The sequence below is a fragment of the Panicum virgatum genome, chromosome 1N (assembly GCF_016808335.1).
Source record: "Panicum virgatum strain AP13 chromosome 1N, P.virgatum_v5, whole genome shotgun sequence".
NCBI lineage: Eukaryota > Viridiplantae > Streptophyta > Magnoliopsida > Poales > Poaceae > Panicum > Panicum virgatum.
The window spans coordinates 37,131,716-37,158,052 of NC_053145.1; the positions used below are offsets into that span (position 1 = coordinate 37,131,716).

Here is a 26,337-nt window from a genome sequence, read left to right on the forward strand (position 1 = left end):
TCTAAAACTACTAATAAAGAAAATAGCTAAACGTTAGTTCATATATCAAGTAAATATTTGAATTAGAATCCGAATCCGAGGTATCTGTTTTGGATTTGTATCTGAGTATATTTGAATCCGTATCCATATTCAATTTAAAATGTGGTAAAAGGTGCTATCCGAATTCGACATATCTCATCAGCACACTTTACTCGACTGATCACTCATTTATCTTGTCCCTACACTCTCACCAAACATTTGCTAACTTTACTCTCTCCTCGACCCTAGCAGAATTCCCACGCGACTGGTGATTGGACGTCTGATGTGGACTGCATGTCACACAACAGAGCTGATCCAAGTGCCGCGCCTAGCAACGCAGACCTAGCCTGCACCCTTCCCTTGCGCAAGCCGAGCTGGAGCACCGTGCCGCGCATCACACATCAGTCTCGCCCGAGCTCAGCGCCTGATTAATTTTCGCTGCCGCGCGTGTATCATTTGTTGCTGATATCGTTAATCGTCTCTGCCTGCACCATGTCGATTTGATTTAGAATAAAAGTTAACATTGGATGGATGTTAGCAACTTCCCAAGTTAATGTCTGGGTAGTTTTCCCTACAAGTGGTCCTACTGTTTTTTTATGGTAGATAGGTTTAGGGCAACACCAATGTATATGGACCAAGTAGTCCTTAGTGGTGACCTTATTTATAATAGGCAATAGCTATTGCAAAGTTCATAATGTTCATTTTAAAAGTACGTAGTAGTTAGTAGGTGACATGGATAAAGAGAATGAAGGAGAGAGAGAAAGAGAAGGTGAAAGTGAGATAAATTGATATTTTATTTCTTATGGGGCAGCTCATAAACTTATGGGTACCTTTAGCTATGAACTAATTTATGGACCACCTCTCCAATAGTTGAGGTAGGATGAATGAAATACTCTAATCATTATAGACTGATTTTGGAGCATATTGTGGCGCACTCATACTTGCATGCAGTAAAAGACAAGATTGATGACATCACCCTATATTTATGTAATAAATTTAAATTTAATATATATAAATTTTAATTCTAGCATCTAAATCAAATTCTGATTGTATTGATCTTTAGAACAAGATCACGTTTCCAGATAATATTTTTTAACAATTTTAAAATCAATCTGGAACCTTTTTGACCATTACGAAAAATGGTTAAACCTTTAAAACAAGTGACATGCCAGATAATATTTCTTTAACAATTTGAAAATTAATCTGGAACCTTTTTGACCATTACGAAGAAATGGTCAAACATTTAAAACAAGTGCCATGTCCTTATTTTGAATGACCACATCACGAAGTGCGAATAATTTAAAAACAAGAGTGGTTTCTTGCGGGTGGCATTGTATATGTTGAGTGGAATTATTAGTGCGCACAGAACTACCTAGTGGGGGCGGAATTATTGCATTTCCACCAAGGGAAGACACCAGGAGGAATTTCTAGGGTGTGGAATTTATAGGGGATGGCCACGGCAGGGTTGGTTTTCAGAACTTGAGATAATATAATGGCTACCGTGGCCGCGTGCTGGAGCAAGCTTACGCGTTCTTCGAGCATCATCGTATTGCTGGTGGCGGTGGCATTGGCCATGGCTCCAATTGCCCATCAAAGTGATGACCTTACGACAAACATGACAGATCAAAGTCCTGGTGAGTAGTGAAAACTTGTCCCAAACCACAACCTTCCATAGTAGATTGAATGAGTTCCTACTTCGTCTATGTGCGCCTACTAGATATTCCAAGAAACCACGACCTGAATCTAGCATGAGCAAGTTTAATTTGGTACAATATCGCAAGTTTGGGTCTGTAAATAACTTCTAGTACTAGTAGTAGATACCTACGTACGTACCACTTGTCATAACGGTAGTAGTTCACATAGTCTCATAGCAATCTATTATTTTTGGTAATTAGTGTTTTGAAGTTGACATAAGGGAAGAATTAGTCATTTGCTCGTTGATCAGCTGATTTAATGACTCCGTTCGTGAATAGGTGCTCGTAGTAGATAAGTGAAACAATCTTTTTAAAAAATGATGAACTTAATGTGAGACCACATGTTAATGGTTCCTCCGAGGCAGTCTGTCAGTGTTTCAATACATGTTAAAACTAATTTTTGGCTCACCCTTATTATCTTCTGTAAAAAAAATTTAACACAAAAAGAATATGTTAGCTATAGTACTATAATTATTGATCATTCGGCCAGCTATGATTGTGTGGTTCCTTTTGGACACTGTCAGTGAATCAAAATATTTTAAATTGATTTTTTGCTCTAACTATTTTTATTTTCCATTTGAAAAAAATAACGGTCTATTAGAACCCACAAGGTAAAAATATGTCAACTAAAGTACCATTCTCGAGATCTAGGATCTTGTGGGAACCACCTACTAATAGACAAAATTGCATATTTGGGACTCCAAACATCACGCTTCACAGTTTTACCATTTCTAATATTGGTTTCCCAAAAATAGGACTCTAACCGTATGGCACTTGACTTTCAGACCTGTATTTCCTCTCTTCTCTATTTTTTTCATATATTTGGTAGGTGAGTTGACTTATTGCCCTTCACTTGATAGGTGCGTTAACAGGTGTGTTTTACTGCCTTGCCGCCGCCGCCCTGTGCAGGCAGGCAGGCTGGCCGCTGTGCCTATGTAGTCAACTAGGTAGATGGTGCGCTCCGCCGCACTCATTAGTTTTTTTTTCAATTTTTTTCTTTTATTTTCTATTTTCCTTTTCTCTTTTTTTCTTTTTTCTATTTCCTTTTCTTTTTTTTTCATTCTCCCTTATCATCCCCATGACCTCATCTCCACGGCTCCACTGCGAACTCTCGAACCGCTCCCCGCGCCTCCGCTCGCCTCGTGGATCCGCCGCCGCCCCGCCGCCCATGACTCCGCCTCCACGCCGCCGCGCCCGGTTCCGCCACCAGCCGCGCCTCCGCCCCTAGCCGCCGCCCAGATCCGCCGCCATTGACCGTCCTCTCCAATCCCCTCCTCCAACCTCGGCGCCGCCGCCCGTCCTCGATCCACCCCCATGCTGCCGCCTGCTAGTCGTCCCCCAGGGTTAGAGCACGCAGGCAGGCGACTTCCGGCGGCAGCTGCATGCCTCGCCCTCCGCCACGTCACGCCGAGAACACCGGCGGGCCTCGACTCGGCCCGGATCCCGGATTCGACGCCCGTGTCGACACCGCCGCCGACCGTATCTGCCGCCCATCTCGAGTCCTTGACGCCGCCGCCGCTCAAATCTGCGCCTCCGCTCCCAGGCACCACCGCCCTCTTTCCCTCCGCCGCTGTGGCTGTCCGCCGCTTGCACGCCCTGCCGCGCCGGCTGCCGTGGCGTGAACGGCAGCGCGGGCATGGCCGAGGCCGGGATGTCCTCGCGGTGGCGGCGGGGCCGGATCGGGCGGTCGGCGGTGCGGCCGAGGCCGAGGCGGCGGGGATGGCAAGGCCGGGGCGGGAGCACAGGAGGCGCGCAAAGCAGGCACGGGGACACCGGCGGGACCCAGGCGCAGGCGAGGCGCTACAGGGGAGGCGGTGCGGCACGCGACCCCACTGCAGCGAATGCGCCGCAGAGAAATGACCGAACCGCCAATCCACGGCTCGCGTCGGCCGTCCTCTCTCCACCGCGTGTCGCTCGGAGAGGCTCCGGGCGCCCTCAGCTCTCCCTCCCCGGGTGTATAGTATTAAGAGTATCTTCTCGAACCCAAATGCCCAACTGCCCCAACAGCACGATCAGCTTCAGCAGATCAGTCGAATTTCACGCGCCATTGTTCCCCTCCACCTCAATCACATCTAGCTTGGAGCTTGTTTCCGTTTCCTGATGCCTCCATTAGAAGCAATGCAATGCGCTGCAACTTGCCTCAGTATTAGAACTGGTAAAACTACGAAGCGCGATATTTTGAGTCCCAAATATGCAATTTTCTCCTCAAGATTGAGGAAGTCATCATAAATGTCACCTTGCTATCGACGGAAATATCGCCTACCACTGAAAACACAACGCTATTAAATTTTAAAATATTCGCTTTCACGGGGGAGTCGAACCCAGGACCAGAGGTGCTACCAAGACTCAATCACTAGACTACATGCCCTTTCACATGAATTAAATATTCATATCTATAAGAAAGAAGTTTCTTTTACTGCACATTGAAATCTTGGTTATATATGTTGACTCATGTAATTCTCATTTTCTATTTTTTCTCTACAGTCTATATTTTCCCGAACATACATAGTAAAACAGCATATACTCACATAATGTGCATATACTTACCCCTATGGATACACCCATGTACTTCATACCACTATGCATCCCAAGAAGACAAATCTTAGATTTGATGAAGTCACCTTATACACCTCACTATATATATACTGTGTGCCGCATCTTAGAAAGAATAAACAGCCGCCTGCCGTACACTGCAGGAAAAAGCTCCCTTGGTACTGGTTGGAAACCGGCTTTAGTCCCGGTTCTTCAACCAGTATTAGGTGCGATCTTCATGAACATGGATTTTACTCGATGCTGAAGTCCACCTTTGGTACCAGTTGGAAAGGCCAACTAGTACCAAAGGCGCCCCTATGCCAACGTAAGCTAGCGGCCCTTTGGTACCGTTTAGCCTTTCCAGTGGTACCAAAGGGTTTTGCCCTTTTTTCCCCCAAATCCTGTATTATTTAAATTGTTTATTACTGTTAATTCTTTTAGAATTGCTGCACCTGCATGCTATACACTACTATACATCCATTAGTCGTGTTTGACTTCGAATAATGTGTGAAAATAACTAAATGTCACAGCCAATCATATAATTCAATTATTTAGACGTAATAATATTTACAAATATACAAATGTCACAAGCACAGGTACTAAAAATGTAATGAGCCATGATTTTTGTCATGATTACTATGCAAGTATTAAGCTCCTCACGACGTCGATGAGGATTGTCTATTAATATGGCCGTTGTGGTAGAATTCGTCTCCTGATCCAGGATCTCGGTCATAATGAATCATATTAGCTGGTCCGACATGATCGTGATCCTATCCAGTTGGAGAACATAGTCCTTGATACTCATCATCTATCATTTTTAAAAAAACTCGGTATATTAATTCATCACGCTAGTATATTTAGAAACATATTTGTGAACGATTTGTATGTACTCTTAGGTCCTCATTGGTAACCTTCCCACAATAGGTTAGAATATGCATGTAATCACATACGTAGTACCCACGCCAATTATTTCCTCTTTTTTTTTTGTCTCGAACACTATAGGAGGAATAAATTAGTTATACAATATTTTTGTATGCGTATACAGAACATCAAATGAGATATGAAAACAGATAGCGATCCCACGTACCGGTCAACTCCTCTTTCTAGTTACCAGTGCCTTTGTTCTTTTTCACAAATTTTTTAGACCCTACACTTAAAAATATTATTTTGATGCTTAATAATTGATCTAAAAATTAAAAGGATTTAATTGTGCAAATTAAACATACATATTCAATGGGTCTATGATGTGTTGGATTATCGTGTGTTTGTTCCTCTTCAAGCCAAACACTATAAGTTCGCTAGACTTTACGCAAACTGCGAGCAAAATCCAATGACACATGCACATATGGATATATAAACATATATACATATGCATTAGACTTAGCATTTATTTAGGAATAGAAAAGAGGTACAAGTCGATCAAGATTTACTTGAAGTTGTAGGTTTTAGTATACAGGGTTTGTAATATTGCGCAGCTACGCTTTGTACATGTTAACGCACGTGTCCTGATATTTAGTCTGTAAATTTGCCTCGTTGATAAGCATTGCACCCATAAAGCCCACCATATGCTGCCATACTTATTTGGCATCTTTGAAGCTCCATACTACACGATACAATATAAATTAGATAGTACATAAAGAACATGACTGGTTAATAAAATGTATTAATCTAGAGAGTAGTCAATACTTATAGAACCCACCAGGCGATTTGATAGTACATAAAGAACAAGACTGGTTAATAAAATGTATTAATCTAGAGAGTAGTCAATACTTATAGAACCCACCAGGCGATGAGAGAGATGTCGAGAGCTCGACAGTATATTGCATGCACATTTTCAAAGTTCACCCAGTAGTCATCCTCCCCACTAAGTACCCGTGCTTATGCCCTGAGGAACATTTGGTACCGGGTTGTGGCACAATCCTGTGTCGATGCTGGATCATTGGCATTGGGTCATGCCACGATATGGTTCCGAAGGCCCTCCCTGAACACCCTGCCATCGCATCAGTACTGTTTGAAACAACAGCTGGTACTTTTGGCCTAGACTGATGGCCCGTTTTCTAGTAGTGGATGGTGGTAGCAAGTTTGTGTGTTCTACGGCCATTGTTGTCTTGCTATACTAGTAGTAGCATTTGCCAAGGCACGCATCAATCATCAAAGTGAATTCACAAACATGACCCATATGTTTCGAAAATGATTCTTCCTTGTCACACTATTATAGAAAAGACTTCTAAGGACATGTAAAAATATATTTTTAGGGGCGGGTGCGGTGCTACCCCTAATTTCGCAGCTAAAAATATTATTTTTAGGGGCGAGTAATGCGTCTGTCCCTGATAATGATTTTAGGGGCAGGTCATGGTGTGACCTGGCCGTAGAAATTGATTTCTAGATGCGGGTCATGCCATGGATCACCCCTACAAATCCATGTCTAGAAAATAAAAAAAAATTCAAAAAAAAAATAAAAAACTGAAAATAAAAATAAAAAAATATTCTAGCCAAGTGTCAAGCTACAATTTTTTTTGATGAAATATGCACACTTGCATCACCTGGAATTTGAACTGCCTACCTCAAGCCTCGCACATACATCCCTTACTACCACACTACACAGTCACTTGTGACACTCTGGCGTAAGCTACTCTATTATATTAAATCTAAAATTGATTTTTAGAGGCGGGTGACGCCACCACCTGCCCCTAAAAATATTTTTTTATTTTATCCAAAAGTCATTTAAATCTTTACATATAGCAAAAGAAATAAAACAGTGTAACTTCTATATTATGGTTATTGTGAACTATTGAAGTAAAAAAAATTCAAGTATATTACAGTGTATATGAAGGTTAAGATTGTGGAAATCTCAAAGTATAACTTAAGTTATATGAGATACTATATAGTTATAGCTATTAGAGAACTTATAATAATTTTTTGGACCATTAAATGATCTTCAATGAAAAAGTTATCAACTACAAAGTTTTAGATCTCATCATTCTCTACAATTTTGATGCAAAGTTTGACTTTATCCGAGATCATATGAAAAAGTTATGTATTTTTTTTACATGATACCATTTGTAGTGGCGGGCCATACCATCACCCGGAGATAGGTGAGACCATCACCCGTCCCTGTAAATGCCCCCTAGAAATGCTCTTTTGAGGGGTACGTGTGTAAGGATCACCGGTGTGTCCGACCCTAGAGTGGGAGGGGGTGAATAGGGTCGCTAATTCGCTTTCTAACCTAGGGCTCAAACTATTTGCATAAGATAAACCTAACACGTCCTACACATGCTAGTTATTACCAAGGTTTATCTATGCTACTCTTTACTTACTCCAAAAGACTTGCAACCTATAGCCAATCCTAATCAAACTAACTAGGAAAGTAAAGGCACACAAGATAGAGTAAATGCGGAAACGTAATACGGTAAGTAAAGTGGTAAGGGCAAGAGGGATGCAAACTCCCGAGTAGACATGGTCATGTAACGTGGTTTGGCTCAAACGCCTACGTCCACGGGACACCGAGGCTCTTCCGATCACCGTCTTGCACTAGGCCACCAAGGCGCACCGGCAAGCAAAGGCAAGTGCCCATAAGACACCGAGTCTCGTGCACCGCCACCGTCTCTCTCGGTCACCCGGCCGAAATTCACTACGGAGCTTCTCCACCAAGGAGGGGGTCTCCTCTTCCCCCGTACAAAGTGTCGGCACCACTCCACACCAAGTCGGAGGGTCGTCGACGGGAATGCTTTGCTTGCCTCGGCAAGACTTCTCTTAAGCTAGCTCTCTCAAGAACTAAGCCTATACAGGTGCACAAAGCACTCTCTCAAAGCTTCTCACAAGCTAGATATGACACTAAGCTTTGCTAGGATGGTTGGAGATGATGATTTGCTTGGGCAACACTTCCTTCAACCTTTTTGGCATCCAACCATATGCAGCAACCGGCCTTGGGGGGTATATATATCCCACACACCCCAAAAGAGCCGTTGGGAAAGGCTGACAGAATTCCTGAACGCCGGTTGATCCGACGCTCCAGTTTTGTCATCACCGGTTCAACCGGTGAATGCTTTTTCCCAGCTACTAGCCGTTACTGCTCCAACGGCTACTTGATCAATTGTACTGACGCTCTTGAAATCATCGTCGGTTTAACCGGTGAGTGCAAGCTCAGAAACCCCCAAAAAATGGAGTCTCTGGACAACTGCACCGACGCTCAATTTGAGCATCGCTGGTCTAACCGGTGCTGAACCCTAGCCTTAGCTTCTGGATCCGTTGCACCGATGATACATCTTTTCCCATCGTCGGTTCATCCAGTGCACTCTGTTGACTTGGTCTCTACTGAGCCCATTGCACCGGTGAGTGTAATTTGCCTCACGTCGGTTTAACCGGTGAGTGCAAATTACATCTGTCTTTGTCCTTTCGACCTGATTTCTTCGGGGTTTTGTATCTTTTCACCCCTTGGACCTATAAGCCTGATAATGATCATCTTAACACATATATTAGTCCAAGTGTTGTGTGTGTCATCAATCGCCAAAACATTATATTGAAATGTGGCATGAGAGGCCATTGTCGCTACAACATGACGCCATACCCACCTCTGAAAATGATGCAAATTTGTACAGTGACTCGCTCCATTTGTGTTTTGACCCGTCTCTAAAAATAGAGTGTTGCTACAAATCATTTTTGTAGTAGTGTCATCTGATTGAGTTTCTACAAAAAGTTTCCATCTATGTGCCTATGGTTTCTAACTGGCATGCCGTGACATGTAAATTCGAATTGTTAGCAGGGTGATTTACCTTTGGGAGTTCATTCCTCGCAAAAAAGAAACTGACCTAGTTGACGAAGCATGTCAAGCATTTTGGTGGGGATCACTATTTCTTTTAATTTTATTGCACATATGCTGTTAGTAGATTAGAAAATTGTTGGAAATGGTAAACCTCCACATACCACAGGTAATCGTTCATATGGCTTACAGAAAGATGGGTGTTCAAATCCTAACCTAAGTCTATTAGAGCAATGCCCTTACCCAAAAACTCTTTTATATTTTGGGCCTGTAGTACGGTTGCAGTGGCATGCCTTGGCAGGTGTGTTGTTTTGTGGTGTTTATTGCTGTTCTGTTTGGATAAGGAGTTTTTCGATCCAAATAAAAAGTATTACAAGATTTTATTCGACTTGGAGAAATCTCGATTTCTTGGAGATGTATGTATAGTCCCCTAACAATAGTATCATTTGTTGTAGATTATCATCACTTTAGGCACTACCAGAAAACTAGTCATTCATCCATGATATTAGTACCGGTTCAAAATTTTGACGCCTCCTAATGCCATTTAGTACCGGGTCATAACACCACCCTATACTAAAAGTCACTTTTTAGTATCGGTTGGTGTTTTGGCTCGGTACTAAAATGGCGCGGCCATTTAGTACCGGTCAGCATCTTAGCTCGGTACAAAATAGGCCTCCAGGGCTATTTTAAAAGAAAAGCATCTCGCATCTAGTCACATGCATAGGTGGGTTGGTAAGAAAACTACACGCGAGGTTGGAGGTTGTGGGTTCGAATCCTCACTTTTGTGTTCACTTTTTATTTTCTGGATGGTGTGAGTGGCGTATTTAGTACCGTTCCTAGCAACCGGTACTAAATGGACCTCCAGTTAGTACCGGCCAGCCGGTACCGGCTGGCGCGACCGGTACTAAAGGCCCCTACGGCCCGATACTAATAGCACTTTTTCTTGCAGCGGGGACTGGTGTCGGTGGTCATCATTCCCCTCATGATCCTCCTTGCACATCATGTCCATATCCTGGTGCAAGTCCATGGTGCCATGTTCGATGAATGCTTCATTTGCTGAATTTTGAGCCAGCTAGAGTCAATGCAGAATCAAACACATCTTCCTATAAATATAGCAATAACTGTGGTTTTCCATGAGAGAGCAATGGTTGGTTCCATATTGGTCTTTAAGCTTTAACTGTGACAAAAATATATAGCTTTCCAACACAATGTGAATCATTATTTGATAAAACAAATTTCACCATTGTGAAACTCATTCAAATTCTATTTCTTATCTCATATATTGTTTTCCTATGTTTTGGCTAACGCGTGCTCATATTTGCTAATACATGTCGGGATGGATTTCAGAACCATACTCTATGTTTACAAGGATCTAACTGATCCGCCATAGGTGTAGCAAAAGCACTTGACATACCTCCATCAGCGCACTAAAGGCTCTATGCACGGGTCTACTGTGTGTGCTTGCAACATAATTACGCTGGCCACCTTAGTAGGCTTATCGGACCTTCTCTACACACCCCATTTTACTCCACTCCTTTACTTTGTCCAATCCCACACCCTCACCAAAAGTTTGCTTACTTTACTCTCTCCTCCTATATATTGATGATACCGTAAGTTTAGCCGTACCCTTCGGAAAGAATTCCCACCGGACTGATCTTGGGCCTGTTTGTTTACCCCTCAGATTATGAAATCTAGTTTATTTAATCTAAGATGGTCAACAAACAGCCTAGATTATAATAATATAGATAATTGTGATAATCCAATAAAGCTACAAAAATGAGCTTATTTCAGATTTACTCCCCACCTAATATTCTGGATTATATAATTCAGCACCAATAAGTTAGATTATATAATCTAGAGTGGCTAACAAACAAGGCCTTAGGTGATTGGACGTCTGATGTGGACTGCATATCGGACAGAGCTGAGCTGATCTAAGACTGTCTGCAATCATGCTCCTCTATATTCATTCTCTAAAAGAAATATTCTTACTTAGTCATCGAGATTCTTTCCTTTAAATATAATTTGTCCGCACTCATTCATCCTCTATATTTCTACTCTATATAAACTACCAGAAGTGAGACCCACATCTCAGAATTTTTTATCCTTTTTACCCCGCTCCCTCCACTCTCTCCTCCCTCCCTCCTCTCTCTCCCACCCGCGCCGCCCCTCCCCTGACGCCGCCACCCCCTGGAGCTCGCCGTAGCTGCGCTAGCTGCCCCCTCCCTACCTCTCTGCGCTGGGCCCCTGCTCGGTGCGTCGGCGGCGCGCGCGCTCGAGCAACGGGGCAGCCCCCGCGCGGCGCGGCTCCCGGCCCGCGCAGCTCCTGGCCGAGCTCAGCTTCCGGTAGCGCCGGAGCGGAGGTGCCCGCCCCGCACAGCTCCCGGCGTTGGGGCGTCGCCACATCCGGCCGGCAGTGGCAGCGGAGAGCCAGCGTGTGAGTGCATCCGGCGGCGTGAGCGCATCCGGCGGCGTGCGTGCGCGGCGGCGTGGGCGCACGGCAAGCACCCGTGCGGCGGACCTGCGCGACGGCGGCGGTGGGGGAGTACCTGTGGCTCGGCAGCAACGGCAGGTGGAGCGCGACCCCCTCCCCTGGCTCCCCTCCGTCGGCGCGCCACCTCCCTAGCATCCCCCGCCGCCCATAGCCCTACATCCCGCACCGGACGGGCGAGCTCTGCGCCGCCGTGGGCGGACGAGCAGGCCAAGCGTGCGCCGCCGCAGGCGAGCAGCGCGGCTGCCAAGCGCGGTGGAGCTTGCAACAGCTCCTCGCGGAGCAGCGGCGCGGGGCGTCAGGTCACCTCCAGCTCGCGCGGTGGGGTGTCCGCGGAGCGGCGGCCGTGGCGGGCCGGTCACCCCCCCTCCCCTGCTCCGGATGGCCGCGCAGCAACGCGGAGGTGCACTAGCGGCGATGCTCTGAGCGGCGTGGAGGAGCGCTCGGGACGGCCGCGCGGCGCGGCGGGGAAGCAACGACCGCGGACGCGAGGTGGGCCAGCGTCGCTCGCAGTGGACGTTCGCTACCTACTCTACGAGTAGCGGCGAGGGGCGGCGGCGGCGCGTGTCCTCTGCGACGGCAAAGCTGCGGCGCGGGGGCGACGGCACGGAGAGCAGAGCGGCGGTGGAGGCCTGTCCGAGACGAAAGGCGGAGCGCGGCGGGCGGCCGGCCGGAGCTCCAGCGGTGTCGGCGTCGGGTCTCTATCCGGCAAGGCGCAAGGCGCGCAGCGGCGTCGGGCCTCCCTCCGGCGTCTCTCTCTCTCCGGCGGTTGGGGACGGCGCGGGAGGACAGAGAGGGCCCACGCACGAGGCAATAGCGTATGGTCCATACCGCACTGGAAATGGCGTGCGGGCGGCGGTCTGGGAAGATAGCGTAAGCATTTACCGTGCCCGCTGCAGCACATTTTTACGGCAAACGATACTGCAAGGCGGGATAGCGGATGCTATCCCGTACCCAGTGCAGAGATGCTAAGTGCCGCGCCTAGCCTGCACCGTTCCCTTGCGCAATCTGAGCTGGAGCCTGGAGCACCGTGCCGCGCATTGCACACCATCACATCACCCGAGCTCAGCACCTGGTTCCTAGCTGCCACCTGCGCGCATGTATAAACAGCATATGACTTTGATCTTGATCCAGGGCCGGGCCAGTATAAACAGGCTATATACGAAATTTTAAAGTGGGGCCTATTAGAATAGCATATGACTTTGATCTTGAAGTACGAGATGTCAAAAGATGAAGAGAATATAATTAATAATTAAACAACTAAATGCGGTAGATTAAGAATAAAAAATTACTAAATCAAAGTTACCTCCTGTTAGCATCTGACATCGCTCATTGACTTTCTATTAAAAAAGAATCCAATTTGTGGATCCACTTAAAACATAAGCAACCTCTGATAGTTGTTTATCAGACAGAACCAGAATATAACACTGGTTCTTAACGTCTCTGAACCTCTTGTTCCTTTGCCTTAAATTGGTCAAATTGGTCAGCTTCATCTCACACACGCCGGAGTAGAAGAACCGGTGGAATTGTTTTTCCAGATCGGCCCAAAACAGTATAGAGTTGGCTGGAAGTGTCGTAAACCATGTAAAGACTGATCCTGAGAAAGACATAGAAAACAAATGCACCTTTAGTGCGTCATTATGTGCTGCTTCTCCACATTGCATGATGAATCTGTTGATGTGCTCGACTGTGGAGACCTCCCCTTGCCCAGAAAACTTGGTGAAATCTGATAGCTTGTACTTGTGGGGGAACGAGATCTGATCATACGCAGATGGATAAAGTGTCTTGTACATGAGTGTTTGCTGCTTTGGCCTTAACCCAAACTGATCTCTCATCACCTCAGCAATCTTAGATGTCCAGTCAACCTGTTGACCAGCTGCTAGCGCTGATTGTGATGGTGGTGAAGCCATCGGCAAGGCTGCTGATGCAAGTTGTGTATTGGCTGGAGACATCGGCTGAACAGCCGATGTCCTCTGTGTAGCATGCTGAGTGATCTGACATCTGATAGAGAACCATCTCATTGTTGGTGTTTTCTCTGCGTTGACCCTTGGTTAGCTTGTTGATGCGCCACAGGATATACATATGGCACATTCACATGACGGACAGAACCATTTGCTGGATCATGGAATACCCAGGTAACTCCTTTGCTGTGAGGAAATCTGGACATGAGGACCTCTGTAAGAGACTTGGGCTGTATTAGCATCGCCAAATTTTACTGATGTGGTGTCGGCCCGGAAGCCAACACGTTAGTTGGACCCGTTGACTGCGGTGCTGATGCATTTGGAGTCGTTGGCTGTGGAGCCAACGTGCTATCTTGAGGCTGAGTCGACTGTGGAGCCGACACATTTACTTGCTGATTCGACGGCTGTGAAGCTGACGAGCTTGCTTGCCCCATTATAGATGGAATCAGGAACTCCGGAGGCACACCAAGACTAGAAGCAGGGTCCCATCTAACAATGAATCCTGTCATGAAGCCTCCCTGTGTATGCGTGGCCATTGGAGTAGAGCTTGTGAACACAGGGCTGAACAGAGGCGGCACTGTCAAACCAATCGACTGTGAAATTCCAATGCTTCCCTCTATTTGACTGTGAGAGAGGACTGGAGGTATTGTAGTAGCCGATCCGGTAGGGGCAAAGATCATCTGACTAGCCTGCTGATAGGCCAGTCCAATAAAACCTTGCAATCCCCCTTCATGTAGTGTCTTGACCACAGCATTATGAACAGAATTGGCCATGACCGGAGCATGACTCATTAAAGCCTATTCGACCGCTTGATGTACCATGTGCACCATTTTGTCCTCTTTCTGCGCCTCAGTAATGGTTTGGAGAGTAGGGAAATCGAACATTTTGATCACCTCTCCACCTCTGGTTGCACTGAATGACTTGAGGCATGCTTCTTTATAAGCATCTATAGCCTTTTTGAGCTTTGCCTTCTAATCATCCTTCAGGTTTTCTTCGGGATGTAGTTGTCCTCTGTAACCTCGGCTTTGGACATATTGATTCTTCTGGCCCCACCGGATGTGCCAAAAGATGTATTGACGTGAAACGATCACACACCAAGCCCGAGAGCCCCGTACGCCAAGCTCGGACACACTTGATTCAAACTAAGGTGTGCCAGTCAATTTGACTTGTAAATTGATAAGGAAACAGCAAACCGTCAAATACGAGAGCGTATCGGCTGGATTTCCGAGTAACTCTCACTTAGTATATCGGCAAGGCCTTGCCGATACAGAAAATGACAACAAATCGGATAAGATAAACATGTATTAAAAGCGATCTAAAGGGAATCGGCAAGAAGCTCCCGATACCGGTATGCAACAGATGGCTAGATCTAAAACCGACACGTGCCAGGAAACAATGCGCAAACCCATGAATGTATGGATCTGAACAAGCTAAGCTTACAACCAATCTAATCAGCTTTTCAAGGTGTAATGTTACAACAAGGGAACTGATAGCCGATTAAACAGATTGCTAAGCCGGGTAAATTGTGAATAGATCTAAACGAGAAAACAGCGATGCGACTGAGATCAAGGCTTAGATAAATTCGATAACTTTTGAATAGATCTGAACGAAGCCACAGCGATACGCCCGGATGCTAAAGCTCAGATTTACTCGGTAAACAAAAACTTACTAGCAAACCAAGTCTCTCGAATGTGAGGCGTCCGTGATCGGCTTGAAAGAACTCGCAGAAAAAGAAAAAAGGCGAAGCCGCCGACAGAAAAGTAAATTGTAGGAGAAGTAAAGTTGTGTTTGTTGGATGTGTATCAATCTTATACAATGACCGGGGGTTCATATTTATACCCCACGCTATCACAGTCCTAGCCGATTACGGCAAATACAATTCTGAATTTAATAATAAAAACTATTCATAACAAATAAAGATACCGCCTTCCAAACCAGAGCTGTTCAAGATATGATCAATCCAATCTTCTCACCGACCACCGGGACTCCTAATCGGCAACGAATCATGGCCGATTCTCCATGCCACATCCAGCGCCATTCCTTAAACTAGCATTTCTTTCCTTTCAATATTTCCTTTGACGCCTGCCAAAAAAACAGCGTCAACAGAGTTTGCCTTGACACGGGAACATTTCAGGGATGAATCTCGTAGCCGGATGAGGATCTAGGTGCTATAAGGATGGCTCTAAAGACTCACCCCAAAGGGATGGAAGGTGTGTAGGAGGATAACCTTCCAAGGGTAGTAGGGTAGTAGAGATAGAGATAAGGAAAAGCAAAAGATAAGATTTTTTTGAAAGATAAAGATACGAGGACCAACTAGGTTCAAAGTTAGAACCGCAATGGTTCCTCGGCAACGGCGCCAGAAAGCTTGTTGGGTATTTTAACGACTACGCAATAAATCCGCAAGCGCACGGATACCATCTAGCTTTCACCCGTGAGTATTCAAGGGTAACGTATCCACAGGGAATGTGAGTGCGCTAACTCCTAACTTAGTCGGTCCAAGGACACACCAGGATATGTCGTGAGGAAGGAGAGGATTCCTGCGGTAGCACTCAAGATGAGTTAAAGGTCGAACTCTTGGGCAGAATACTCGCTTTGGGCACCGGCTTACCTTTGAAATGGATAGGAAACTCCGGCCAACAACTCTACGCTATATCCGAACGTGGAGGATTATGAAAGACCGACGGGGCTGTCACCACCTTTGGCCTACCTCATAGACCGTGAGATATATGGCAAACAAAGGTAACCCTTAGTCCAAACACCACGTCTGCACTATTGGCTACTACTTCAGTCTAAATATGTCTGTCGACCCGTAGCAAACTACAACACTCCATATATATACGGAGCGATGAACCGCGAGTAAGAGAACTGATCTCAATCATATAAAAGTACTATGCAAGACAGGAAATATGGATACTAACTTACTCATACATGAGGAAGCCGGCATCCGTAGAGGTACAAGACCGGAGAAGACCGCCAACAGGCCCAGCGCTTCCCCGAACTACTCCTCACCCTCCTCCTACTCTAAGCACTAGCCTAGGCAGGACCTCGCCTTTGAAATGGAGCACTACATCTTCTCTTGAGTGGTGTGTAAGATGTCCCTTGGTGGTGTGTCTTGAGAGGGGGTGAGGAAGACCCTTTTTATAGTGCTAGAGGTCGGTTCCCGCAATCCATAAATATGGAAATACTGACAACCGCCTTCTAGAGGATAAGAACGATCTTCCCACAAAAGATGAGCCAGAACCGCCTCAGTAAAGGGTCGGCCCATCCATGGGTTCGGCCAAACCCCTTCTGAGGTGGTTTGGGCCCATCTTTGGTCAGTGCACTCCTTGTGGGCCCCTTGTCCAGGATTTGCGGTGCCCTGCCTTGGTTGGTCAGTTTGCTCTGTCAAATGGGCCTCTTTTGGATGTGTAACGCAGGCAGCGATGTTCTGTGTATTTCTGTTGTGTCTTCTACGTGTTTTTATGTTATTCCCGACTTGTGTCCCTGCAATCAACAATTCACCAACACTCGTGGAATTCGTTAGTAATAACTCCTACCACTACTGTTGATGTTCATTCTTCATGTCTTTATGCAGGAGTTGACGGCATATATTTTGCACTTAAGGACCGTCAACACCTAGCATCATGAAAGAAGGACACCCTCGGCCGGGTCGACATGTTGGTTGCGGGGCTCACAGGCTCTTCCTAGCCAACTCTGACTCCCTGCTTGGTCTTCGGACTCTGGAATCAGTTGCCCGTCGGGAACCCTACGCCCTCACCAACTCCTCGCGCTGGGAAGGTCGGGAATAGTGAATGGGCAACCACCCCGGGACACAAATCTTTTCCACATATGGAACAACGACAAAAAGTAAAGTTTTGCTTTTGGGTGGCAAGGCTGCATCATCTTTGATCTCCGGCTTGCTTGTAAGTCTCGTTTTTACCAGGTGTTTTACTCTCTAATCTTCGGGCACATCGCTGTTTTTAGAGTGTAAATCTCCTACAAGTTATTGTATCAAGAGGATTTGTAGGGATTCCGGGCACATCACTGTTTCTTCTGCTTATCTAATTGTTACACTAGTTATCGCACGTGCAGCTTGCTCTGATTTAAAGTAATCGTTTTTGGTTGCTTTGATTTAGACCTTGTCTCACGTTTACCTTTGTAGATCTGAGTTAGATTTAGCAAGTTTATTCTGTTAATCTGGTCTAAGTTTACTTTTTGATCTATTTTTCTATCCATCGGCTTGAATTCGATATCATCGGCTAAGCTTTGCTTATAGTCGATCGAAATCTATTCAAGACCCCAAACCGTTACTGGCGCTCTGTTGCCGATATCGACCCTTATTACTGTTCGGAACACCTGCCGATCAGTAACCCTTGTTATTTGATAAACTTGTCTTTCTTGTCAATTGCAAGTCAAATTGACTGGCACACTCGGACCTCAATTTCGATCGGGCTTCTGTATCGGAGGCGAAGCAAATCTCCGAGGCCCTCGAGTGTGTTCGCTGATCCGGGATATTTCTGCGTCAACACACCGCAGGTCATTCAACTCATCTTCACTGATGACCTTCTTCGAGACTGCATTGAAGAAGTAACACAAGCGCGTTACGGGCAACTTCACCCATCCCAAATCGATGGATCTGACGGCGATTGCAAGAAACACACCAAGCATTGTGTGGCAGTCGTGAGTGTTGTACCCACTTATCTTTAACTCTTCCATGTTGACGAGGTTTTTGGCATTTGATGAGAAACATGTCGGTACTTTAATCCCATGTAGGCACTTGCGGAAAGCTGTTTTCTCCTCACGCGTGAGGGTGTATCCTACTGTGGGTAGGTAGTACTTGCCATTTGGTCTTGGTACCGGCTGGAGCTCTGGCCTTATACCCATCTCAATAAGATCTGTGCGTGCACTGAGTCCATCCTTTGTCTTCCCGGGTTGATCGAGTAAAAGGCCACAAGTGCTATCAAATACACCCTTCCTAATGTGCATCCAATCGGTGGGAGTCATTTCCAAATCTTTCCAGTATGGAAGGTACCTGTAGGAAATGGATTGCTTCTTAAATGGTGTTAGAGCTTTTGACTTCGGAACTACCTTCACCGCCTTCCCAAGAACAACCTTGATGTTTTTAACCATTTCAAACACGACCTTTCCGGTGCAGCATCGAGGAGGTTTTCCCTCCTCAGCATTACCATCAAATTGCCTCGTCATTGCACGGTATCTGTGCTTCCTCGGCAAGAATCTACAATTTTTCATGTAGACCAGCTTCTGGGTTGATGTAAGGTACATAGAGGGGGTTTCGTCAATACATACTACGCATGCAAACTTTCCTTTCACCTGTCCTGAAAGCGCCCTTAGTGCCGGGGAATTAGTTACTGTGACAAAAATCATAGCATAGAGCGTAAAGTACTCTCTTCGCGTCTCATCCCACATACGGACCCCCTCTTCCCATAGTTTCTGCATCTCTTCCATGACAGGTTCCAAGAATATATCAATCTCATTACCCGTTTCTTTAGGCCCAAAAATGTGAATTGACAGCATTAGGTACTTCTGCTTATGACACAACCATGATAGAATGTTGTACAATGCTAGTATCACTGGCCAGCTGTTGGGTGGGTTCCTCATTTGTCCAAAAGAATTCATTCCGCCTGTACTCAATGCAAACCGTATATTCCTTGGCTCACTAGAGAAAGGAATATGTTCTGCATCGAACGTTTTCCACTGGGTTGCACTGGCGGGATGCCTATACTTATGATCGTTGGGGATGCTCGTATGACATGTCATCAATGAAACACCTTTGGGGTTGGCGAACAACCGTCTGAGGTAGTCGACCACAGGGAGGTACCACATGACAAGGGCAGGGATCTTCGTATCATCACTGTCATCCACGGCAGGAGTCTTCTTCCTCTTCCTCCCCTTAGAGGTACCCTTCTTCCCAGTGTCAACATTGTCAACACCATCATTGTTGTTTCTCTTGTACCGACTACGCTTGATCCTAGGGCATCTTACGGTGTACTCGTACTCCTTCCCATACAAAATGCAGTGATTTGGATATGCATGAATCTTTTGCGCGCCCAACAAAAGTGGGGATATCAGCTTCTTAGCAAGCTAGGTGCTCCTTGGCAACAAATTTGGCTTCGGCAGTACATCAGAAACAAGCTCCAACAAATCCTTGAAACTGGCATCTGACCACCGATGAATAGCCTTCAGTTTCATAAGCTCAAGCACCATACGCAACACTGTAAACTCTTTACCACATCCCTTTGATTGCTTGTACAATGGATCCTTCGATGCCTTATCCAATGTATCAAAGTTGTCAAGCCCTTTTGACATTGTCCCGGCACGCAGCAACACTTGCGGTTCAATGTGGCAGAATAATTCCTGAACATCGAAATCATCTTCCACATCCATGGCTCCTCCCACATCTCCTTCCTCAGACGATTCTTCTCCTCCCACATCTTCTTCTACTTCAACAAGCTCATCGACTTCGTTAGGCCCATCCAATGCAACAGTGGAATCAATTTAGTTATGAGTTTACAAGGATAATAAATAGTATCAATTAAGGAATTAAGCTTCAAAAATATAACAGTGGAACTGCAATTATTATTCAAACTTTCTTATTTACAAGGACACTACATATTATCGCATATTAGGATAATTAAGTTATGACCGAGAAGAAAATAGTATCAATTAATTAATGGTACCATAAAGGAATTAATTTTCCAAAATAATAAAAGTGGAACTACAATTTAAGGTGATACAAATAATATTATCACATGTGGCAAAACTTTATAAATGGTAAACTCAATAATTAATTACCTAATAAATTCCAAAATTATTGACTATTTATTTTAAATAAGTTCAAAATACAATGGTAGAGTAAGAACAAGTCAAATTATGACACATGGCAAGATATTATGATTTACCAAAGATAAACAAGAAGTTATCTTAAACAACACATTAGTTTTATATTGCTTTTTTTTAAAACACCATTTCTCTCTCTCTCTCCCTAACCCTAACTTCCCTCCTCTCTCAAGAGCAAAATACTTCATTTGAATCACATGAAAAAGGCCACAAAAACATGATTATTTTTTTGCGGAGAGGGTCATACATGAGATATAGTTCCATAAATTGCAACTCAAACTCACCAAAACACCACAAATCTTGAGATTTCTGATGAAATTCATTCAAACATTCAAACCCAAAACTGAGCTTCAAATCAAAACCATAGCATGCAAAAACTTGGAAATGAGTTGATCTTACCTTGGATAACAAATTTCTGCAAAAAAAAGAGTTCAAAATCTTCCCCTGTCAATTTTGAATTTTGCCCGAATTATCGGGCCGCCACTGTTCTGGTCTGAACAGTGGTGGCCCGGGCTCCCTTATATATCTAGGCCCATTAGTAGCAGCGGGCCGTGGCATCTCCTGCCGCTACTCGACATACTTAGCGGCGGGCCGTGCCACAGGCTGCCGCCGAGTTGTAGCGGCGGCCTGTGGCACGGCCCGCCGCTACTTTACGCCGAGTAGCGAGGGGCTATGCCACGGCCTGCCGCAACCAGGTTCCTACAGAGGCGGGGCGTCTCAAGCGGGGCTCGTCCTGCTCTGTAGCGGCGGGCTGTGTCATGGGCCCGCCGCTACGCGATTTCGGCCCACACCTCTATAGAGGCCAATTCCTGTAGTGCAAGTTAATTATTACTACATGGAAATGTTTCCAACATTTCTCTATTTTATGTGTACACTTCATCATGTTAATTATATACTAAATAATTTTAGTATTTCATAGTATCATTTAATTCCATTTTGTTTTAGGTTTTACTATAGAATGAATAAAACTCCAAACTTGCTCCGTCCTGTGCTAGTTGTTTCGCATTCGTTAATTCTTGAAAATCATGCGTACCCAGTTCAACCAGATGTAATATCTTTTTCCTTCTCTTTGTTCTTAATAATAGCTTTCTTGGCATGTCATCAAAGTTGTGTATGATTAGTTAGGTTCCAAAACCGGCACCATCAAAAGAACTAGTTGGTTTGAACTATTACTAATACTTTGTTTGACTATATATTTGGTTTGAGATCGTGAATGCAAAATATATTGACCAAATGATTTTATTTTTTTTCTTAAAGAAAATGTCTTCAAGCCCACCCTGATGTTTCCCCACTATTACATTAAAAAATAGGGATCATTATTTGTGCGGATTCATAACCACCATTAATGCTGGGTTTGGAACAAACCATTAATGCTAGGTTTGGAACAAACGTTGATCAGTCAGAGAAATCCATATGCAATTTTGAAAGACACGATATAATAGCAGAGAAAATTAAAGCAGCTCCTTTTTTAAATGTCGGGGGGGGGGGGGGGGGAGGGGGGGGGGTGGTTACGTACTGTAATACCAGGATCCGGATCACAACAATCAATCACAGAACACTAGGAACACACAGAAATGGTACTATGATCACGACAGTGTTTCGATTAATCACTCAACGAAGAACACAAGTCGATTACAACCACCGTGTCTGTAGTCTTGAGAGAGGGGTAAGAGCGGAGCGGAATGAAGGGGGGCAGGAAGAACACAAGTCGATTACAACCACCGTACCTTTTCCTGCCTCCCAAGCAGAGCATATATAAACGTAAACTGGGCCTAAACATTGGGCCGATCTTCACGCGCGCTTGAGTCTTCAACTTGACGCTGGGCTCCCGCCATTTGCTCGCGTTTTTTTTATTTTAATATTTTATATTTTCATTTTTTACAAAAATATATTTTCGATTTGAAAATTTACAGGAATATACCCCGGCCGCTCCGCCGGGGCGGCGGCGGCCGGGCCGCTCGGCAGCGGGGCATCAGGGGCATTTCTGAAAAAAAAATCGCGAAGAAAATTGCGCAGGTTCTTCGGGGCTGGTCGCCCGGCAGCAGGGCGGCCGGCCCCACAGGCCGCCCGGCTGCGGGACGACCGGCCCCCCAACCCTATATAAGGTGTTGGCTGCCCCTCACCCCTCATCTAAAAATCCAGAAAAAAAGAAAAGAGAGGGAGGGAGGGAGAGGAGGGGTGAGGGAGAGGCAAAGCGGCGAAGCCCTGCCGGATTTTCAAGCCGGCGACTGTAGGTAACTAAAATTTTCTACGTTTGATAAATAGATTATGTCGTAATTATTTTTTTGAAACGGTAGATTAGCAATCAGTTCAATTATTATTAAGAGTGATTAGTGGTACATTTAGGTGCAGTTACTTATAATGATTAGCGTTGATATAGTACATTTAGTGTTAGATTTAGTATTAGAAAATACTAGAAAATTATTAGAGAAGTATTAGAAAATCAAAAAAATTGCAAGATAATATTAGAAAATTGTAGAAAATTATAGAAAATGTTAGAAAATTGTAGAGAATGTTAGAAAATTGTAGAGAATGTTAGAAAATTGTAGAAAATTATAGAAACTATTTTGTTGAAACAGTAGATTAGCAATCAGTTTAATTTTTATTAAGACTGATTAGTGGTACATTTCGGTGTAGTTACTTGTAGTGATTAGCATTGATATATTACATTAGCAATCTAATTAATTAATCTTAAAAATTGCAAGATAATATTAGAAAATTTATAAAATGTTAGAAAATATTAGAAATTATTATAAATTGTTAGAAAATCTTAGAAATTATTTAGGAAATATAAGGAACTATTAGAAATATTTAGATGGGTGTGATTGTATTGTATTGTTTTGATCTTACGTGGTAGGTATGGCCGGGGTTACTCCTGCGATGCTGGACCCAACAATAGACTCGGGTCATCGGTCCTTCCTTGCGAAGGTTTAGCACCAAGAACTAAACGTGCTGCATCCACGTCCACCTGCAGAGTTGGTTCCTGTAGACCCACGATGGGTGCCCAGGTGATATGTCGTCTATTTTCTGTTTTTATCCGTTATACATTTCGTTATATAATATATTAACATTTGTGCACTGTATGATGCAGGCTGAGCGAGGCAGGTCTTCTCACTGTGGCTCGTCTTGCTGAGAGTGCTTTGTGAAGCTAGACAAGTCTCTACTTTCAGCTCTCGTTGATAGATGGAGACCTAAGACACACACGTTCCACCTCCCTTGTGGGGAGATGGCACCGACCCTGCAGGACGTTGCGATGCTGCTTGGTCTTTCTATCACCGGAGACGCTGTCGGGCCCCACGTGGCACCTTCTACGTGGCTGGAGGATCTTGAGGAATGTTTTGCAGGTGTTGCCACCACGATTGATCTTGAAGATTTCAATGAGCACCCACAGTCGAAAGGCCCTTCCAAGTCATGGCTCCTACAGTTTCAGGTACAATTTCGTACAAAATGATGTGTTGATGTATTTTATGGCTTTGAAATACCTCATGTGTTTCTTATTCTCAATGTTCGTACTTCATTGAAGCCGGATCTGTTGGCAGCCGATGCTGATGAGTACAGCGTGACTAGATCACTCGAGGCATACCTGCTGTGGTTGTTTGGGTACATCATGTTCAACAATTCACACGGCCACTGTGTGGATAGGGTACTTCTACCCTACGCACAGGAGATCGCCGATGCAAATGAGGATGCCATTCCCTTATATAGTTGGGGTTCAGCGGTTCTTGCATGCACATATCGTGGACTCTGCAAGGCATCACGGCAGAATGATAGGAATGCTGTCCTAACGGGGTGCCCAATTCTGCTACAGCTTTGGTCTTACGAGAGGATTGCTATCGGTCGTCCTATGATTGACTAGTCTCCGTACAAGCCGGATATATACGGTGACACGGAGGACGACAGACTCTCCATGGGGACTCTCTGGTACTCTCGACAGGTATGGACCCGATAAAAATTTATAAAAAAATTTATATTCTATGCATACTATGGTCATACATTGTTCCCTCAATACCTTTCTTATGGACACATAATTTTTATTTTTGTAGAAAACATGGGCACATGTACAGACCCGGCGGTCTTATCCTGAGTTTGTTGCCGAATTTGATCGATTGACCTCAGAAGACATTGTGTGGGAGCCATACAGTCCTTCGGCTATAGCCGCACGTGCACCGCTTGGGATATCATCGGTGTGCACACAGGACCAGGGCCTATGGATGACTACTGCAGCTTTGGTGTACGACAGTGCAGTTGAGGCCCACTACGCAGATAGAGTCATGAGGCAGTTCGGTCGACGCCAGTCTTTCCCTGTGTCTGCAGCGTTGGATCGTGTTCAGCGCCACGATCATAGGTAACAAAAATATATAAGTCCCCACATACTAATAACGTGAAACTAATTTCTATTTAACGTGCAGTTTATCAAGGACTGGACATCCTTTCTCGACAATGTGTGTCACTAGATTACAACCATAGGTGGCTGCGTGGGATGATGCAGGCGAGCAGTTGGCTGAGGATACTAGTCCACACACTGAGCCTTCATTTCTGGCGTACCTGACCTGGTACGAACTGAAGACTCGTTGCCGTTTGATGTATGTTGACATGCATCCACAGCCGCATGTTGCGACTTCGCAGGATCGCTATGCACGACACAGGGATGAGGCATTAGCTGGGGCGGTGAGTAAATGTTGACGGCATTTTTGATCTTTTAAGATTTGTATACTAAGTTTTTTTTGTTGCAGTTCGAAGCCTGTAGGTTGCTTGAATTAGATTGCTCACTGAATGTAATGAGGATTCATGGCGGGTCTACGATGAGCATGCCGGCACAACTCGAGGCCTGGACCACTCAACGTGATAGAGCCCGAGGCATCCTTCAGGCCTTTGGTACGCGGACGGAGTACGAGGATTCCTATGGATAGTCGCAAGCGTCGATGTCGGTTCCTTGTGGTCCCGCCTGGCTTATACCACCGACAGTACGAAGGTATGGTGTGGTATTTACCGATCCGTATGTTTATATGCAGTATTTAAATACGACTCCACACAGGGTACGGGTACCCCGGTTCTCAGCCCTATGGAGGGCCAGGTGCCTCTCAAGGGGCTCCATTTCAAGGAACCCAGCTTACCTCTATGCCAACAGCTGGAGGGACTTTAGGTAAATATGTGGTGCATAATTTTATTTGCTTATATTTTATGGTCGAAGGCTCATACGTTATTATTTATACTCAGGATCACAACAGTTCACCGGAGCGGGGCCATCTTCGTATCACCCTATGCCGCCACCAGGAGGATATGAAGGAGCTTCTTCCTATCCACCACTACCACCACCTGAAACACAGGGTACGTAGTATAATTTGTACGGAATTGCATTCAGCTATTGAATGTTGCTTAAAATTGTTTTTTTTGTGATCTGTAGGGTGGTCTGAAGACAACGACGCGACCTCCTTCGACGACTTTACACGGTTGTTTGCTACGCCTGCACAGGATGATGATCCCAGCTTGCATACACCTGTGGCTTTGTTACGCCGTCCTGCTAGAGACGTGAGGCCACCGGAGCGTCATAGCTATCCTACATATCACGTACACGCACAACGTAAGAGAGGTCGGAATGGTAGTGGTGGTTAGTTGTTGGCACTTGTTTCTCTATTGTTATTATGGACTGTTTCGACTGTTCGGATTATGGTTGTTTATGATTGTGGTAGTTTACTTGTCATTTGTTTCTATAGATATTATTGATGTGAACTTGTTATGTTTATGGGTTCCATAATGCTCGTGAAATAAGGGAAGTTCTTGCGAATTTTTTCTGTGATTTAATGAAGGACAAGTTAGGTGCGGGAGGAGTTAGCGGCCGAGATCCCGCCGACGATGATGACGACTACCACATACAGAGTAAACTTCGTGACACGCTCGTATAGCTCAAAATAGGGACCATAGTGTATCTAGCTGCGAGTACGAGATCACAGGTTCCCACTACTCAGCACGATGATCACGGGTTTCCCATATGTCGCATTGTTTGTCCAGACAAACGTGACAAAAGACGACAGCCCAATAGCAGTGCCC

General features: G+C 45.0%; 1 protein-coding gene and 1 long non-coding RNA gene across 2 annotated transcripts; both read left to right on the forward strand.

Annotated features, from left to right (window-relative positions):
- The first annotated feature begins 1,455 nt into the window (after positions 1–1,455).
- LOC120654066 lies at positions 1,456–10,294 on the forward strand. The gene is made up of 2 exons (XR_005666968.1): positions 1,456–1,652; positions 9,953–10,294. It is a non-coding gene; the product is annotated as an uncharacterized LOC120654066 (long non-coding RNA).
- A 12,959-nt stretch (positions 10,295–23,253) lies between these two features.
- Positions 23,254–24,145, forward strand: LOC120653486 (protein MAIN-LIKE 1-like). Its single transcript, XM_039931222.1, has 2 exons — positions 23,254–23,719; positions 23,813–24,145. Exons 1-2 carry the CDS (start codon positions 23,516–23,518, stop codon positions 24,143–24,145), a joined length of 537 nt encoding a protein of 178 aa, XP_039787156.1. The 5' UTR covers positions 23,254–23,515.
- The last annotated feature ends 2,192 nt before the right edge of the window (positions 24,146–26,337 follow it).